This window comes from Camelus dromedarius, chromosome 2 (assembly GCF_036321535.1).
Source record: "Camelus dromedarius isolate mCamDro1 chromosome 2, mCamDro1.pat, whole genome shotgun sequence".
NCBI lineage: Eukaryota > Metazoa > Chordata > Mammalia > Artiodactyla > Camelidae > Camelus > Camelus dromedarius.
In genome coordinates, this window is record NC_087437.1 from 81,280,349 (window position 1) to 81,299,620 (window position 19,272).

At 38.6% G+C, this 19,272-nt stretch overlaps 1 protein-coding gene across 28 annotated transcripts in view; it reads left to right on the forward strand.

The window, feature by feature from the left end:
• ABI3BP (ABI family member 3 binding protein) overlaps positions 1–19,272 on the forward strand; it is a 241,219-nt gene that overhangs the window by 185,168 nt on the left and 36,779 nt on the right. For 26 of the 28 annotated variants that reach the window (XM_064495971.1, XM_064495926.1, XM_064495874.1 and 23 more), the window contains 6 exons: positions 2,762–2,821; positions 3,534–3,581; positions 4,392–4,472; positions 6,675–6,752; positions 11,191–11,256; positions 12,787–12,861. In XM_064495971.1, coding sequence (XP_064352041.1) covers positions 2,762–2,821; positions 3,534–3,581; positions 4,392–4,472; positions 6,675–6,752; positions 11,191–11,256; positions 12,787–12,861 — 408 coding nt within the window. The remainder of the gene's footprint in view (positions 1–2,761; positions 2,822–3,533; positions 3,582–4,391; positions 4,473–6,674; positions 6,753–11,190; positions 11,257–12,786; positions 12,862–19,272) is intronic. The other 2 variants (XM_064495880.1, XM_064495924.1) reach the window with 2 other exon arrangements.

Here is a 19,272-nt window from a genome sequence, read left to right on the forward strand (position 1 = left end):
GATGCAGCTAAATGACCAGGAAGCGCAGGCAAAGTTTTAGATTAAAGAAATGAGAACAAGAAAGGGATTGTTTGAAGGGGAAGCCACGTCAAGGAAATGATTATTATTTTTAGGATGTTGGAAGATGTGAGCTGTTTTGTAGGTGGAGAGGGAGGGACTCATGGATAAATGGAAATACTGACTAATGGAGAAAAATATAAGATAATAGAAATAATGGAAAGTAAAAGATCCCAAAGGAGATGGGAGGGAAGGTGGCCCAAGAGCACAGGTGAAGCTCAGAAAGTGGCCTCTGAAAGGGCAGGAACCTCACTTCCTCTCAGACTGGACCTTAGGGTACAAGGTTAGAATAAAGGAAGAGAGAATCCGGAGGTGAAAAGGATGTGTGGTCTACGTGTATTACTTTTCTAAGAGAATCTCTTTGTAGCCTGTTGCAGGGGTAAACTTACTGAAGACTTCACGTCTGCCACCTGTATCTGAGTGACATGTTCGTTCTTTCATCTACTCTGGCAAAACATTCATGCACGTTCACTTACATTTGTCCATTTTGGACATTTCCTTTCACAATTGTCTTGTTAGTTGAATTTTTCTTTGGAATGGTGCCCTTTATTCAAAAAGATAGTTAATACAACCAGTAAGTTAATTGGTTAGTTATATAAATGATAAGTTGGCTAATTCAAAAGGATCTAAAATATAATAATGATAAGTATCCTTGTACGGAAATCAAAACTGCCTTCTCAAGTAAATTGTCATGATTTACATTGGTAAGGTTCCCCCAGCATGAGAGATTTCAGTTTTAGGAACCCTGCTCTTATTCAATTTAATATGCAGAGGAATGCCACATCGGGGAAAAAAAAGACTTGGCATTTCTTGGAGCTGCCGTTGACCAAGTATGAGAATGATTCATATCCCTTTCCTGTGAATATTTCTACTTCTTTCCTTTCCACTGATTTCACCTGCTTTAGAAAGCCTGCCAAGGCAATTATTATATCATCACTTCATGGTTAAAAAGTGCCAGTTGCAGCAGCAGGAATCCCCATTACCCTCGTCTAAATTCCTCAGTAAACGAAGGCAGGCAGTGAGTGATGTCTTTACAGTGTGGTGGGTTTATGGGTAGCACATTTCTTCTCAGCTTCTCCTTCCCTGAGTCCCACACCTCTCTGTGCACTCCAGCTCTGTAACCATTAGGGTGCTTATAAACTGCAGGCTGCTTTGTATGGTCATGACCTTCCCAGAGCCACATCAAGCACCTTCTTCCTCACCCTCAGATAAGCATTTTGTTTGATTTACAATTGGAAATTCTTCCTCTTTTCTCCTTTGAATCCTTAAAAATACTACAGAGCATAAGTAAAATGGTCACTGTTGTGATGGGTTTTCTCTAACTCTGTCCACTACTAAGCTTTTTGAAGTTACCTTTTTTAATAAAAAGAAAACTCTTGACTTCAAGTTCCCCTGGTTGTTCCCTTTTAGCACATGGAAGTTCTAACTGAGCCCGTTTCTTCTCTGTGTACCAGATTCCACAACTATGATTTCACTGGGACTTACTAAGTGGCTTAAACTAAGAACAGATGTGATATCCAGGTTAAATGTGGCTCCCCAAAAGTCCCAGAAGAGAATGTCTGTTTTATATAACCTCTTTCCATACTAATGGTAAAGTGGTGCTTGGCCACCTCATGGTACAAAAGTTTTCTTCATCTTTGCCAGTGGCAGAGTTCTAGCCAGAATCCTAATTTTTTCCTCCCAGCGTCATATAAGATGCAAGAAAACTACACTGCATACCAAAGGATTTATGAATTCAATGTGGTAGGAAAACGTTTCATTGAGTGAGCAGGGTTGAGAAGGACCTCCTTGTGGGGAAACTGAGTCAAAGAAATACATAATCTTGTTCCAGAAAGCAGATTTTCCATAGAAATCTGGTACTAGCAATAGGTAGCTCACCCTGGTATTTTTTCCCCAGTGAGAAATAAGATATCAAATTTCCAGCCTACTGTTTTATTTTGCCAAAATAGAACTGGACACAGGCATTAAAAATACAGTGGACATCAGGACTGACAATGGGTAGATTTATCATTTAGCACATTTTCTCCTTTGTTTTTGTGTTAGCACCTATTATACTAGAAGCCATGTCACTAAGAATGCCAAAAATGTCAACATTTGCGTAGCACTTACTACGTAACAAGCACTCGTGAACTTTACATGTGGTATCTTCTAATGAGTGGCTGATTCCTTCTGCTCTGTTTTCTCCCCATAGAAACTGTTAGTGCCTGTTAGAATAAAACTCTGTCCTCCTCTTACATATTCAAGAATTTGGCCTTCTTTTTTTTCCTGTTTTCCTCAACTTGCAGGCCATTTATGCACTTTATCTAAGATAATGTATTTTCTCTTACTATCAGTGGAACTTTAGCAGGAATATCATATGGTAGCTGACCACTTCGGACAAAAACTGACGTATTACTTTGAAGACAACTTGAGGGAGACCTACCTCCTTGTGTAACTGTATCAGTCATGTCTTCCTCCTTTCCGCACCCCTCAAAGGAATCTTCAGCATGAACTGTAACCAGCTTTGTTCTCCTGCCTCTGGAACCTTCCCCGTGCAGTGACACTTTCCCATTTTGGAAAGAACGGTCCTCTTCTTGGCTTAACTCTTTGACCGTTGTGAAAACACCTTTGCTTCACTCATGCTTCCCAGGATTTTTTATCTGGGGGTTGTTTCCCTCCAGGCATGACATTTAGAGTACAGTGTTTTATCATCTTTTTCTTTCAGTTCCAAGAGATGTGCTCCTTCCCCATAAACCAGACACTGAAGTCTCTCAGAGAGAAACTGGTAAATGAATTGTTTTATCTTCCCAGTTAGGTAGTATATTTTTCAAAAAAATCTTCCTGAGGTAAATATATTTTTGTAATGATTGTGTTGTGGAAGAAGTTCAGAAAAAATTATGGATATAAGATATATATTTCTTTGGAGGAAGGTTAATCACACGATCTGTTTAAAATTTTTTCCTCAGTAGGGAATAGTATAAAATTGGTTCATCTTCCATGGAAGTATTTTGGCTGAATAGTAGATCATACTAAAATTAACCTTTGTTTTTTTTTTTTTATTGAAGCATAGTTAGTTTACAATGCTGGGTCAATTTCTGGTGTACTGCATAACATTTCAGTCATACACATACTTCAGTTAAAAAAAAGGTTAAAATTTAAAAAAAATTGTAAGACATAATTATTAACTGAGCCAACCACTTTCGTCTTCTTTCAAAATATAAACAACTACCTTCCAACTGTGAATATACTTTTAAGTAAGAAATCTGGGTGCCTACTCAAAAATTTTCCTCAAAGTGACAGGGAATAAGAACTTCAAAGTTTTAGCTAAACCAAGTTCCCTGGGTGGCATCTAAGATACAGAATTTTCTCATATTTATTATGAGTCTAAGAGAATGTTTAAATGTTCAAATGGATTCATGTAGAAACACAGAAACCAGCTTTATTTCACAGGGTAGTGATCCTCATAAACCGATTTCTTTGGTTTGTTTTTGGCCTAGTTCTGCAACCTGTTACCTTTGAAACTGACCTCCCAGAGCCAACGATAGGTAATGGTCTTCCTGCTTGACCCATTCTCATTGTTTGCTTGGCTGCCATCAAGATTGCTGGTCTTTCTCAAGTGATCACGTGGAAACGTCATCTGTTCTCCATCCTCTTCATCATTTCATCTCATTATTTTTACTCTTTCCAAAACAGAAAGGCAATGGTTTCACTGTTCTAAAGGTGTGGTCTGAAGACCAACTTAAGGTAGCTCACTACCAGGTCCCTCGTCACCTACCTCACCTGTCTCCGTGTTCTAAATGATTCCACCTTATTCCTGTCTGTCTAGTTAACATTTTCTGCTGGTTTAGTGGTTCTTGGCTGTGGTGTTACAACACCCTAGCATGTTGTGAAAGGTGCTGGCAAGTAATTATTGTTAATATTGGTCAAAGTACTGAGATTTGCCAATGGTTTGTTTTTAAAAATAAACTTGAGCAGCTTCCAGATGGTGGTGGCGGTGATGGCATTCTTTCTCCTGCTGTAATCCTGTGCACTCTCTTGGGTGGGAGAGCTGCAGCCGACACAGCCAGGACCACTTCTAACCCACCCCACCTTAACTGCGTACCGTCATGGAGTGTGCCAAGCACCAAATGTCATTTGTTATCTACCCTGGTGGAAAAAAACAGTTGAGAACCATTATTCTAACATTCCACGATCGTTTTCCTGAAGGTTCTATGCACACTTAACTTTCTTCTCCATGACTCACTCAACGTTTTCATTTTTCTATTTCAAATAAAGGAATCTCATATAATATTATTCTGGCTGGGTACTGGCCTTTGAATCTAAAGACTGACAACCTTGGTACTTGTTTTTTGCAGCTCCTTTAGAGACACGAGGCAGCCCTTTCATTCCTATGATTTCACCGAGTTCTAGTCAAGAGGAGCTGCAAACCACTCTGGGTAAATTTGTTTTGCTATTCCAGCCCCCTGTGAGGGCTTACATTTTAGGGATTGTCCTTAAGGAAGCCATGCATACAGTGTGTTCATGTGTTTCAAAACCACAGAGGGTCTCTTTTGACCATCATAAAAAAAAACATTTCACTTGATTCTTTTACATTAACTGTATATTTGTCCTTCTAATATTTATGCTGATTTTAATATGAAATGAGAATACTTTAAAACATCTTGACAAAAATTTCAAGCACTTGAAAAAGAAGAATGTTCCCTAAGTATATCAGTGCTATACTTTTTTTGTTGCTTTTTCCAAATATTTGAAACTTTACTTGGGAAGAAAAATTTCACCTAGTATTTAAAATTTCATGGGTGCTGAGCAACAGGAGTCCCCAAATAAAACTGTTTTAAAGGTGAGTCTATCCCAGAGAGCTTGCTGTCTAATATGAAGACAGGATTTAGCAATAGTTGTGTTTTCTCTTACCACCCAGGGTTCCACATGTATTTTGAAATTTAAGCCACCTAACAACATTGTCAGATAGTTTCTCTTACTGGCCCCCATTTTAAAGATTAGAGAATTGAGGCATAGAGAGATTTAAAAATCTAGCCAAGTTATACAGCTAATGTCAGAGCCAAACTGGAAGCCACACACTCAGTCACCAGAGTTCCTGGAATTCACCCCCATGTTCTACATTACAGTGAGTACCAGAGAGAAATGAGCAGCATGCTGAACAAGCAAACTACTAGGGGTATCAGGGAAGGCTTCACAGAGGAGGTGACATAGACGCTGGGTCTTCAAGTCGGAATGAGACTGAAAATTAAAGGTGTGAAGGGTCCTTTCGGGTTAAAGGCAGATGAGGAGGAGGCACAGGTCAGGAGTGGAGACCATACTGCTCTGATGAGCATGTGGGTGGCCTGGACAAACGCAGATGGATGAATGAGTCAGGAAGTTTGGTTGCGATGAGCAGGCTGTGCTTTCGAGGAGTTGAGCATCAATGTGTCCACTGTGTGGGAAACCCCAGTTTGCCTGACAGTTGGCTAAAAATGAACCAGAAAACAAGAGTTCCTGGCTTGTGTTTGTTGGCTCCTCTGCCCTGTCCAGGCTAGGTCCCATGTGGCTGTGCTTAAATCAGTGGCTTTATTTCCCTCCCTTCATCCCTTTTCAGATAAACCCACCCTTTGTGTGTGTCTGCAGAAATGAAGTTACTGATCCCATTTTAAAATGAAATCCTTTTTTGAAGGGAAAAATTAAAACTGAATGAGCAAATATATCCTAATGACCAAATACTCATCTTCCTGCAGCCCAGGCCCTCAAAGTTGACATCACCCATGATGGCAAAATCAGAAGTACTTATCAAGAAGCACTGCTGGTTATGCTGATTATCTGCATTCCACTCCCTGCTTGTTTTTTTTTTTTTTTTTTAATATGTCTTAGTTTATTGTGACAACTATCACAAGTGTCTCTCTTAGGAGCAGACTCCAGATTATAAGACAAGCAGAAAATAAGATAACAACATACTATTTGCACCAAGTATTTCCTTGGATCCATTTTGTGGCAAAGTGATCAGTGTAATCTGCTGTGTCTGTATGATGCTGTAACGACTTCAAGATAATACGAGGTAGAAGTATTGCCACACTTTTTTTTAAAAAAATTTTGTCAGGAGTAATGTGTCTGCATGTCAATAAGTAAACTTTGATTTTCACTTGAGAAAATTTGCTCATTCAGCTTTAATTTTTTTCCTTCAAGTGTGTATTTGCTCATTCAGTTTTAATTTTTTCCTTCAAAAAGGATTTCATTTATTCTTATATGGTGTAAACACATTTTTTCATATGATCTGTTTTTTTTTCCAGCTCATCGAAATAACTTGAGCTCATGGAATAGGGAGGAAACATGAAGGCAATACATAAACATGAAGACAGGAGGCATATCCAAGTATATAGCCGTGTCCAGTGACCCTAAATTAAAGCTTTTGGAAATCCTTACAATAATCATTGAAATAATAGTACAAGAAGACAATAAATACAATAAATGAGAGCTATTAAAATATACCATTAACTTTGAAATAAGATGATTGCTAGGCAGAGTTACAGATACAATTTACCCTTTTATCATTGCATAGGGAAGAAGAGTATGGGTTTTTGGGGTTTTTTTTTTGACATGTACATAATGATAATTATTTAAAGCCCGCCCTCTTACTGTGTTTTCCCCAGCAGAAACAGACCAGTTCACCCAAGAACTCTTCACAACTAAGATTCCACGAACAACTGAAGTGGTGAAGACAACTCCAGGTAATGCTGTTTCTCCACCTCTGGCTAATAACTTTTCCTCCTTTTTTTTTAAGCAGGAAGCACATTTTCTTTTAAGAATGTAATTTTTCAGGGGGTGGGTATAGTTCAGTGGTAGAGTGCATGCTTAGCATGCACAAGGTCCAGGGTTCTATCCCTAGTACCTCCAGTAAAAATAAATAAACCTAATTATCTCCTCCCCACCCCACCCCCCAAAAAACCAAAACCAAAACCAAACAAAAAAAGAACATAATATTTCATTACAGTGAGTTAATTATTTTTCATTTCATAGGTACAGGATATCAGCCAAGTAGGAATCTATGTGAATATCAGTTGAATGAAGACAGTATCTTTAGTTAGAGCTTTACTTTTTTTTTTTTTAGCACTTTATTTTTTTCTTTTTATTTTATTTTGAGGGAGGTACTGCTGGGGATTGAACCCAGGACCTCTTGCATGCTGAGCATGTGCTCTGCCACTGAGCTATTTCCCTCCCCCTGGGCTTTACTGTTGACTGTACGGTCAACTGCTTGATGCTGATAACTAAGAAAGCTTCCACTTGTTCCCCTTGCTTGACCTTCTTTGCCTCATTTTCCACATCAGATAAGTAAGAATCTTCATCACCTTCCTCCTTCTCCTCCTCCTTTCTCTCCCTCTGTCCCATCTCCCAAACTTGATGAATACGTTGATACTGCAGCCTGAGAAAGGAAATTAGTAACAAGAAAATTCATTTTTTAGTGATGACTTAATATTAAAACATCCAGGAAGGTTTTCTCTGGGATTTCCTCATTTTATTTCTTCCTCCTACTTTTTGAGACATGAACTCACCCACACAAATCTCTGTTTCATCTCCGTGCTCTCGGAAGTCTCTCCTTTTTATCTCTCTGTCCTAGCTGGGTTGTAATCAGTTGTGGATTTCCAGTATTTTCGTGTTTTCTTTCTTTTTTCCTTAACTACCTTCTTGTGCCCATCTCTACCTCTAGCATACAGGAGGAAACCCCCCCAAAAAAATGTAAACATTTTTTAAGGATTTGGGAGACAAATTTATTTTACTCAATTGTCAGTTGTAATTTGGGATGGAAATTTGGTGAAAGAAATTTAAAATAATATGAGGAGATGATAACAATAAAAGAAATCTAATTTTAAGGTATACATTTTATAATAAGCAGAGTAGTACTTATACTAAATAAATACGACTGAGAATACACTCTATGGTATAGGACAGTTCTTGTAAATTTTCTAAATATTTTTAGCTCCTTTGGTTTAATTTTTATGTTTTAAATGTTTATTATTTACTTTATTACCTTTTTATTTATTAACCTTTCTTTATTTAAGTATACACAGAGGTAAGGCGCCTAATATAATGACAGCCCTCCTAAAGTCTTTTCACCACCCTCAGCCATTAACAACAGATGTTCAGTCCTGTTACATCCATTCCCCACCCTGATATGTTTATTTTTTAATGTTTTTGCAAACCTTTAATGTCTGGCTTAATAGAAGTTAGCTAGAGTCTCATAATCAAACTCTGGTGCTCTTATGGTAAAACACACAAATGTTTATAGTAAGCAGGATAAATACAGACCCTATTCAACTCAGGCTGTATTGCCAAGTGAGAAAAAGATTTCAGCTTTTTAGAGCTTTGTAGATTTCAGAATTGAGGGCAAAAACATAATAGGCCTGTTCTGTTCTTGTTTTTGCTTTTCCTTTCTTTCATGGGAAGATCAACACTGTGTCACCAGTACGAGTATATGTGGAATTTTCATCAAATTGCTTCTTGAACATGGTTTTATTAGATGGGTTTCACAGTTGATTGAATGTATATCTAGGATCTGAAATCATTCTATGATTTGTCTTAACATATGTATATAATGTACTGTGTTTTAATTATTTTCTTATGTTCTGAGGAGCCTTAGCTTGAGCCTAAACTATGCAGCTCTGAGATTCATATTTTTCTAGACTTGTGCCAAGGATCTTTAAAGGGGGCTCACCAGGAATTTCTTTCCAACTTGGTCCAGCCCAGTAACCCTTCTGGGGAGTAGAGGGTCAACTTCAGTAATGGCACACTGTGTCCTGGGATCTCCCTCTGGCCCAGCCCTCATAAATGTGTGCTTGAGCTCTGCGGAGGAGGTCAATCCACTGTATTACGTTTGGTTTGTTGTGTTGTGTTGTGTTTTGGTTTGGTTTTGACAGCAGACATTAGATACATAAGACAGCACACAATAATTTGAGATGCTGTAGGGGTGAAATTGTTCCTCTTGATCTGCACACCCCACCCACCCACATACCAGGACCTGTGTGGCTTTTTGTTCTCTAAGCCCAAGGGCTCCAAAGAAACTTAGTGCCTAAAGGCATGAACCCACTGGTAGAATCATCAGCACCTTTTCTTTGCGGCATCCTTGCTCCTTTGTCTGCTGAGACAATTCCCTGCAGCTAGAACGGAAACCCTGATGTATTCAAGCTCCTCTCCTGTGCCCCTCTCATCTCAACCCCTGGTAGAAATCCACTTGGCCAGAGCCATTCTGGGGACATTTTGATGACTGATTCCAGCTCCCCAGTCCTTACACCACCCAGGGAAAGTTGTATCCACTTTCCCCTCCACCTGGCCCTTCAGGGCACTTCTCCTGTAATCTCTGTTTGTTTGTGTTTGATGTTATCTTCATCAAGGATTTTTAATGCTCTTTTAAAATACTGTTTATGAAACTATTCAGATATTAAGCCATCTTTTAAAATTATTTTTATTATTAGTCACCCAAAACCCTGTGGAGATGACATTCACAGTGTTACATTCTCATAACGCTTCTTTGTCTGTTTTTAAATTTAAAATTAAAACCCTGGAGCAGTTTTCTTAAGGCCGTGTGTTATGTGGTGATGAGCTATGTGAGTAACTCACAGCCTTAAGTTATATGTCAGCTCTTTTATACAAAGTTCTTTCAAGATTTAAGTAAAGACCGTAAATAAAACAAAATTTCTGATACTGTGAATTTGAAATAATGAATGTAAGCTGATTATTTCTAAGTTTTTCTAAGGTTTTAAAACTGATATATATTCTAGAATGAGACTAAGAAGAGCCATGGTTCTTGTATTTCTTTAAGCAAAAGCAATCTAACATCGAAGAAATGTAAAACAAATCTGCAATATGTTACATTGACAGGGACTCCTACCACTCTCAAAGAAAATTTAAGAAAAACACTTGCAAATCATCATCACACATTTTAGGGTGTGTGAGAATTGACTGTTTTTATAACATCAGTACCTCTGTTCACGCTAGTTATTACACTTTGCAAGGCCCCTGTTAAACCTACAGAGAATTTCAGTATGTGTCTGCTGTTTTTGGCCTGAAGTGTGGCAAAATTCTGCTCATCAGTCTTCACGGTGGAGGCTTATAAATGAGCTACATTATAATCTGTTTTGCAGGTGTATTTTTTTTTAATGTGGTAGGCAAGGCATTTGCTGATTTATAGTTACATAAATACCCACTCAAGATGTGAAGAAAATCATTGAAACGATGTAATCTACTTACATAGTTTTCGAGAAAAACTTTTTCCAGTCTTAGCTAAAGCATTACCAAGAGAGTTGGTGGCCGGACGCAATGTGTGTGTCAAGGGGGCAGAGGAGGAGAGGGAAGGATAGACAGTTTCCAGGATGAATGCACATTTTAAAAGCTTAGGAAGCAAAACGAATTCAGCTGAGTTGTTTGTGAATTTGCCTGATTACAGCTGTCGCTAATTTCTAAGTGTATTTGACAAGTCTTCCTTAGTGGTCTTCCCTGTGCCAGTAACAAGGGGGCATGTTGGTCCCAGGGCTGTCTGAGTTCTCAATCTTTGCTCATCGTCTCTTGATGGGCAGGACACCAGAGGTCATTTTCTCTTATTCCTAAAGCTATTAAGCACTAAGTGAATATTTATTCACTTAAGGGTTTGTGAACTAAGACAGATAGAGACCATGTTTCTACTCTTGTTCTCATGTACTTAAACCTATTCCTCTCTTTGCCTTTAAGATTATTTGTCTTCTTTGTCAAAATAATGTTCCACAGTGGCTGCCTAATTACAAGTTGTGAATGGATGGATGGGTTGTTGGACAGATGGACAGACACATGGATGGATGGATGGTTGGCTTATATGTTTACTGTGTTAAGCAACTATGTGGTGAAATAAATGTCCTTGAAAAACAGGGACTAAATGATGACTAATCCTGAACACACCTTACCAGTGGCCTACCTCACTTTATGTGCATCTTTGATTTCCAGTCATGAATATTTTCATTTGTTTTGCTTTCCTTTAGCGTCAGTGCTGTAATGCGTAATTGGAGGTTTAAGGATGTTCTTGATACTCCCATACAAAATGTACAAAGTTGCTGGTCTGTAGGGTGCTGACTTTCCATTTAGTGGGCCTCTCCATTTAGTGGGGTGTTGGTTATTAAATATGAAATGTTTCCTCTGTTTCAGCACCACACAGATTGTACACTACGCCTGTGAGGCCCAGAACACCCGACAAACCACACTTCAGACCTGGTAAGTTGTTTCTGTTTCTGACGATCTAAATAATCAGCACATCTAAGAAGACATCAGATGTGCTGAAACAGCCAAATGTACCAAAGGAGAGATACCCTTAAGGTGAAATAAATGACATACAGAAATCCTGATCCTTGTGGATAAATAGACAGATAATGATGAATTCGTGGAAGTGACAAGACTTTGCTGAGATTTTTAAGGATAATCAGATTCAGAGACCACTACAGAAACTTAGCCATATAAAAGCAGTTTTAAAATAGCATTTGTGCATAACTCGCACACACTCTCCCCTTCTCCTTTAGTTTTCCGTGGCAGTTACAGTTAGCATGAGCTGTGATGTCTTGCATGTTTTCAAATGTCATCTTTTAAAAGAAGATGGTCTCTTCCAGTACGAAAGGCTCTTGCTCGGCGAGAATATTTTTACTTGATTCTTTCACATGATAAACAACCAGACACATTTTACAGTTTGTAAACAGCAAAAATAAAGTGGTAATTAAACTGGAAAATACTTTAAATTTATTAAATTCACCAAAGGATGTAGGAACTCACTTACGGGAGCTTATTAGGGAAAAGTTAACCTGAAGGGATGACGTGGTCCAGAGGCCAGAGCCTCTGGTGTTTCTGCCCTTTTATTTCCCTCTGTGATTCTAAGAAGTCTTAAAGTTCTAAATGACAAAATTGGCTTGTAAACTAACATTCGTGGTGAACATCTCTCCAGACACATGGAAAAAAGAAAAACATACATTTTTCTACCCTTTAGTTTACGGAGGAGTCTATATATGTATTATATATATATATATATATATATATTTGAGTTATCCTCCAACTCCTAAAGGTAATAGGTGCAGAAATCTTTTAAAAAACAAATACATCTCCATGGGACTGTTGTAGCACGATGGCTCTGGAGGGCTTAATATGTGGCTGGTAGTATTAAGCAGTCTACAAGATAATGAAACAGTAACAGTAATGGCTAACAGTGACTGGGTGCTTACCCTGTGTCCTGTGAGGTACAGTGGAGGAAGCTAAGTCAAAACAAGAGCTTGGAAGTGGATTCTGTGTTTAACCATGGACTTGTGGCAGGCCTGAGGGAGCTTCTGTACCTAGAGACTCCTCCAGAAGGACCACCACCTTATGTGTTATGAATTAAGGCTTTAAAATAAATACACCTAAGTTTTGGGTTTTCATTAGGCATATGTAGTCCTGATCTTTTTTCAGTCCCATTTTGGAATCTATCTAGTACTTACAAATGAAGTAAGATACCTGTCATTCAGAAATTTAAATTCCCTTCTTTTTTATTCCAGCCTAGTGATCACCTCAGAGTCCAAACTCAGATGTCTATTCCCAAATTCAAGCCTATAATTTTTATACCATAATTGTAATTTCTCTATTCTGAACAATAGTTTTTGATGCACCATCATATTTTTATTGCCTAGTTAAATGACTTCCAATTCTTTGGAAAGTTTTATTTTCCTTGGCTGCAAGTTTTTAATAAGAAAATGTCTAAACTGTTTATTTCCTGCTTATTTGTAGTTTTGAATAAGACGACTACGAGACCTAGTAGACCCAAACCCAGTGGGATGCCCAAATGGGATGGAATGGGAACAGGTAATGATTACAGAGTTATTTCCTTTTGATCCTGTTAAACTGTAAATGTTTTCATTCAGTTTTTATAATTTATTGAATTCACATTTCAATTTCTTTTTTTTATTTTTACCAGTTTTAAAAGTTCTTAATATAACCAGTTTTGGAAGTTCATAGACTTGACAATTGTAATTAATTCCAAAATCAAAATTTCAAATGTCTTTGAAAACATTAAAAAAGACTTTTTCATTTTTCTAAATGCAATTCACTAAATCAGCTACAAAATACAGTCTTGATTCTTAAAAAGATCCTGATTATTCCAAAACACTTTGCAAATACAGGCCTGGTCTTTAAGACTGTTATCACTTGGTTTTCAAGTTTATAATTTCACAAGTACCATTATAATTTTTTTGAATACCTGCATCTGTTAGCCACCTAGAATATGCTATTTAAACAAGAGCAATTAGCAGTTGATCGCCCAGATTACAAGCATATTAATGTTTCCAAACCACTCAGCTTGGATTCAGTGACACTGTCCTGATCCAATCTGATCTATGGAGGTAGACATACAGATAAGTAGGACAGTGATCTGATAAAAGTTCAAACACCCAACTCACTAAGTGGATAAATGGTAGTTATTGAATGCCTTACTATGGGATTGCATTGTTCCCTTGAAATACTTTTTAAAATAATGCAAATCTTATACCAGGTTCTGTGAAAAAACATGAAAATTACAGTTTAATGCATATTACATATTTAATCAACCCATAATGTTCCCTAATGAGAAAGAAATGTGAGTAATACCTGAAGATGTGTATTCAATCTAAACACCATTTAGATTTTATTTAGTTTTTGTACTAGGTTATTACAATGTCAGAAGTTCTAGGAATTCAATTCCCTTCAAATCAATTAATGAGGCAGATGCTATAAATTCCTAACTCATGAAAAACAAGAAAGCATTCCAGTATCTATTTGTGCTCAGCTGCTCCTTAAGTGGGATTAGGCTGTGCCTAGTGTCTCAGGTAGATGTAAACAATCTGACTCTAAATAGAGCCACCTTCTTAATATTCAAAATAATTCCCTGGAGTTTGCCTAAGTAGAAATAGAAGGCATTTATGTCAACAAAGCAAATGAAAGAACAAGTAGCTATGATCAAACTTGACAGCCAGCCATTAACCTTCAGCATAATCACACCTTGATTCTCATTAGGAAAATGCTGATTGTCTATCAGAGGGAAAACAGAGCATTATTATATTTTAGTTTATCAACAGTATAAATATTTTTCCAGGGCCACTTGTAATACAAAATGACATCTGTTACCCTCTTGTGTAGATGAAGTCAACTTTGTAATAACTCATCTATCTCATCTTTAAAAGGTTTGTCTCTTGCCAGGGCTGCTTCAGTTTTAGTTGGTTGGTTTCTGTTAGAAATAGGTTGGTGGGCACAGGTAAACAAAGCTGAGTTCACTGTTTCCCTTTTCCTTACTCTATCACCGTCTCCAACCAAAATGTGTTTCACCTGCTCTATGTTCTAGTGTTTGTCTATTAGAATCCTTCTTTAAGGAAGGACTTGCTGCCCACCTGCAGGGAGTAAAGTCAGCAGACAGCATCCCACTGTCAGCTCCTTCAGGACCAGCCTCAGCTCAGAGAGTCTTAACTGGAGATTTGAGTGGTCCATCACCCTGTCTACCACATCAACATTTAACAACCAAATGATACTTACCTTAGGAATGCAAGGTTGGCTCAACATTCAAACAAATTAGTACAATTTACCACATTAACAGAGCAAAGGAAAAAAATTATCATCTCAGTAAATATGAAAATCAACCATTAGACAAAATTCAAAATCCATTCATGATGAAAACTCAACACTAGAAATAGAAGGAATTTTCCTCACTCTGATAAAGGGCATCTGTAAAAAACCTACAGCTAACATCATACTTAATATTGAAAGGCTGAATGTTTTTCTCCTAATATCCAGAACATAAGCAAGGATTCCTAACTTTTTTATCACTTCCTTTGAAAATAGAAGTGGAGTGTTAAGCTAGTGCAATAAGGCATGAAAAGAAGTAAATGGTATAAAAATCACAAAATCACAGATGACATTATGTAGCATATTTTAAAAGGAAAATTTAACAGCTCTAAAACTCTGCCTGGGGAATATTGTTTTGAAAAATTGGTGAGAAAAAGAGTATTTTAAAATCTACTCTCTTTGGTTTATAGACTCACATGGATTCACCTTACTTTGATTCTGCATAGTTTTGATTTGATTGGTTTACAGAAATACAGATATTCACAGCAAGTTTATTTTCTTTCCTGACCTAGTCCTACTATCTCATCTATACTCATTTCTAACCTCTATTGAGTCTTAATAAGATTTAATGAGACACCATTTCTGTGTCAAATGATTCATTATCCAACTTTGACATCTTGCCCAGATCTTTATTGTCCACCTAATATATATTTTCCTATAGTTTTTCTTGCTGAAGTTTTCAGCCTAGATATTTTACATTTTAAAAAGATCAGTTGATAAAGAATCCGCTTAGGATTTATAGGCCATATTCTTCATGGTCTTAGGCCACTTAGGGCTGTGCCTTTGGAAGACTAAAAAAGGTTCTGAGGCCTCAAAACCATGAACCTTTGTTTATTTGAGCCTCTATAAAAATCTTAGAATGATTCCATAAACCCCAGGAGTCTTTAAACCTTCTTGAGCCAAGTTTCTTACTTTATAACATCATTATAGATATTTACCCTGGCTTAAGTGCATTTCATGGCTATATGTATAAATATTTCTCCACCTTAAAGTTAGAAAGTAGCCTGCAGAGAATGCAGTTGTAGGTAGGTCATCTTTCCAGCACTCTACTTTTTCAGGATTTTCAGAGACACGTCTCAGCTTAACTGATGTGTTCTGCATATTATAACCTACTTGAGATCTGACTCCAGAGATGCAACCAGCACGCACTAGACAAGGGGACTGAACAAAGTACAATCTCACGGGCCAGATCCAGCTCATTGTCTTTTTTGTCAATAAAGTTTTATGGAAACATTGCTTGCTTTCGCAATACAATGGCAAAGTTGAATAGTTGTAACAGAGGCAGTATGGCCCACAGAGCTGAAAATATTTACCATCTGTCCCTTGGCAGAAAGTTTGCCAAACATGTGCTGGACAATCTCTCCAGCTTTCTCTCGATAGAAGGAAGCCACTGAGCTGTACACTTCTTTTATTCAACCAACATTTATTGAAAGCCCATTATGTACCAAAGTGTAATTTGGAAACGACCTTGGCACATATGGTTTGGCAGATATGTCAAATACCTGAACCCTAGACTCCTTTCTCTACTCCTTTCTCTCCTAATGAGGAATCCACACTTCACTGGCCCCACATTGAAGTGTGCTTGACAACCAGATCACAAACTCCTCCAAGGTGAGGAATGTGTTTGTCTGAGCTGTGGCTAAATCTTCCAGTCTGCTGGCTTTTCACCCCTGACTTTTTAGCCAGGTGCTAAGATTTGGAGACGAGGATGAGGAAACCAATCACCCGTAAACACCCTTCCTTTTCAGTCACAGGGAATTGTCTCTAATACATTGGGAAATTGATTCCCAGTTTGCTGTGTTTGTTTGCATAGTTTCTGTTACCATGGTTAAAAATTCCCGAAGTGTTACTTCATTTTTGACACTAAATTGCTAAGGGGTGAAAAATTCAGACATTTTTGGAGAATTCCCATATGGCCATTGGGGGCTCACAGTGAAGTTCAAGTCCTGTTGCTTCCAGAGCCAACTCTGCCCTTGAGAAAACAGTGGATTAATCCTGCCTGAGGGAAAAAGAATTCAGGTCACAGCCTGGGCCAGACTGGCTGATTAGATGCCAATTCCTGAGGATTCTTTCTCTTCAGTATCTCTTGCTGGCTCCCTCCTTTGCCCTCCCATTGCCTCTCTGCTACTTTTGGCCTTCATTTGCTCTCCTCAGTTCAGGGCACTAGACGTTCATGGGTCCCCAGATTCCGTGTTCACACTGCTGCCAAGCAAACCAAACTCGGTGGAAGCAGGGCCAGACCTGGAGTTCAGTCTCCTGTCTCCAGTCAGTGCTTTTTCCCTGAGTCTAACGGCTGCCTTCTGAGTGGCTCTTACCAACGTGCTCAACCACCCCTGGCTTTCTCTGTTTCTTAGCTGGGCCAAGTCCAGTTTAGCAGCTGACACTCTGTTGATCTGGGGACTTAGCTTTAAGGGTCCTAACAGTATGATGCTTCCGTCTCTACCTATACGAAAGATGACAGGAAACGGTTGGTTTCCACTGGTTTCTCCCTTAATTAGACAAGAGGCTGGGGATGTTTGTATCGTTGGTCTTATTCGTAAAGTGATGCTGCAGAACTTTGGATTCTCCCCTGCGCCTCCATTTCACCAGCCTGTGGCGCGGTGCACCTGCATGGTCCTGGTTGGGAAACTATGCCAGCTTTGCATCGCTCCGAGTCCCACTCACCAGTGGCCTGGTTGAGTGGCACATGCTTGTCAGCCGTGGCTATCTAGCCCTCACCCAGTGGTGGCACTTCAAACCACCCACAAGACAGAGTATAGGGCCCAGGGGTTAAAGTCACTTAGAGGCATTGTGAGGAGTAAGAGAAATATTAGGGGGATAAAAAGTCACCAAGTAAATTTGAAGATTTAATTGGTTTTATTCAACAATTTCTGAATTGCTAGTTCAGAAGGGCAACTGGCTACTAGAGGGACACTCCGAGGGGTTGAAAAAAATGAAAGTTTTTATAGGAAGAAGCATGGAGCCAAGGTGGGTATTAGCAAAAGAAAAGAAAGACTTATTTTTAGGCCAGGATATCTTCTTCTGGAGTGGTGGGGTGGGGGGAACGGCAAGGGTTTTATCTTCTTCTAGGGGATGGACGGGGCCCAGGCGACGGATGACCTCCGCGGTGCTGACCGGTTAGTTGAGATTACATGTCTGGGGAAGGTCAAACTGCGGGCAAGTCAGGTATTACATCTAGGCTTGGTATCATGGGCTTCAGGCAAGTGATGCCACGTGGAGCGTGTGGTTTTCTGTTCAACAGAAGGAAGAAGATGACAGGAAACAGACAGCAGTCTGTACTAGGCCAGTTAGTGCTGAAGAGCTTGGCTGTGGAGCTGTGTACACGTGGGTGGGAATGGCTGCACTTGAGCTGTGAGTCCCTGCGTTCAAGGGGAGTTGCTTGATCTCCCCTTGCCTTGACTTTTTCCATCTGTGGGGCCAGGTCGTGTCTCCTACACAGAGAGGTTGTCAGGCTCAGGCCAGGCAACGAATGTATACGGTGCTTATGCAGATTGAGATCAAAATACTTTGCTTTTTATGGGTGGAAAGATTGGGAGAAAGGCTGTGAAGAAGGATCTACTGAAGGCGCATGTAGCCTACTAGGCGTCTAGCCTTCTAAAGGATGTAATACAGGGTCACCTCGGAAAATCATGGTAAATCAGATCTCACCAAGCCAGGTTATCCCGGTGACACAAATGAGAGGACGTTCCATTCCCCTCGGCCACGCCCAGAGGAACCACCCAAGTGAGTCATTTCCTGCTCTGTTCCTGCCCCGTTACCACTGCGAGGGGGGCCCAGGAAGAAGGCGGATGAGCCGTTTGTTCTCACATGCCTGTTGGATTAGCCACAAGATAGACATTGATCCCAGAAATATTTTTTCCTACCACAAATAAACAGCTTTTGATTCCTGGCTACATCCCAACATTCACCGTGATTTTATATATTATCTCTTATTCAAGCCGCAGAGGGTGTGAGATTGCAATATTAGGTTTCATAAATTAATGTGAATCATAATTATTATAATTATGACAGTAATAATTGTTAGTAATATATTAATATTGTATTGATTAATGTTAATTATATTAGTTATAATTAATAATTTCATCAATTAATGTGAAAGTATCTTCTAATTTTTGAGAAGCAAAGCTTCAGTTATATGTTTAATCAGTATATCTCCCCACGCATTAAGTAAGACTGAGTGTGTAATGTCCCCACAGAGTCCTGGAACATGATGCTCAAAACAGCATTGCGGTTGTGCTTGTCCTTGTTAATGTACTAACTACTGTATTAATTCAGTGTTTCATTCTTATGTTTTAATATGTGAATTATCATCAGGTCTTTGGAGTGTGGATTCTTTTTTAGGATGAGCCATTATAGCTAATATAATATTTACTTTTCAGATTCTAAAAATTTCTTTTTATTCTTTCTCAATGAAGACTGCTAGCCACTTCAGGGAAGATTATTTTATGATGTAAAATAATAATAATTTTAAAAAAACATAAGATGAAACCTAAATTGGTTCCCTCTACCCTTAGGATCAGTACCCAAAATCCTAGCAGGGGTATTTATGTGAATGACTTAGAAATAACCACCAGATTGTGTTTGAGAGACTTAGGAGATAAAATATCACACAAAGTAATTTTC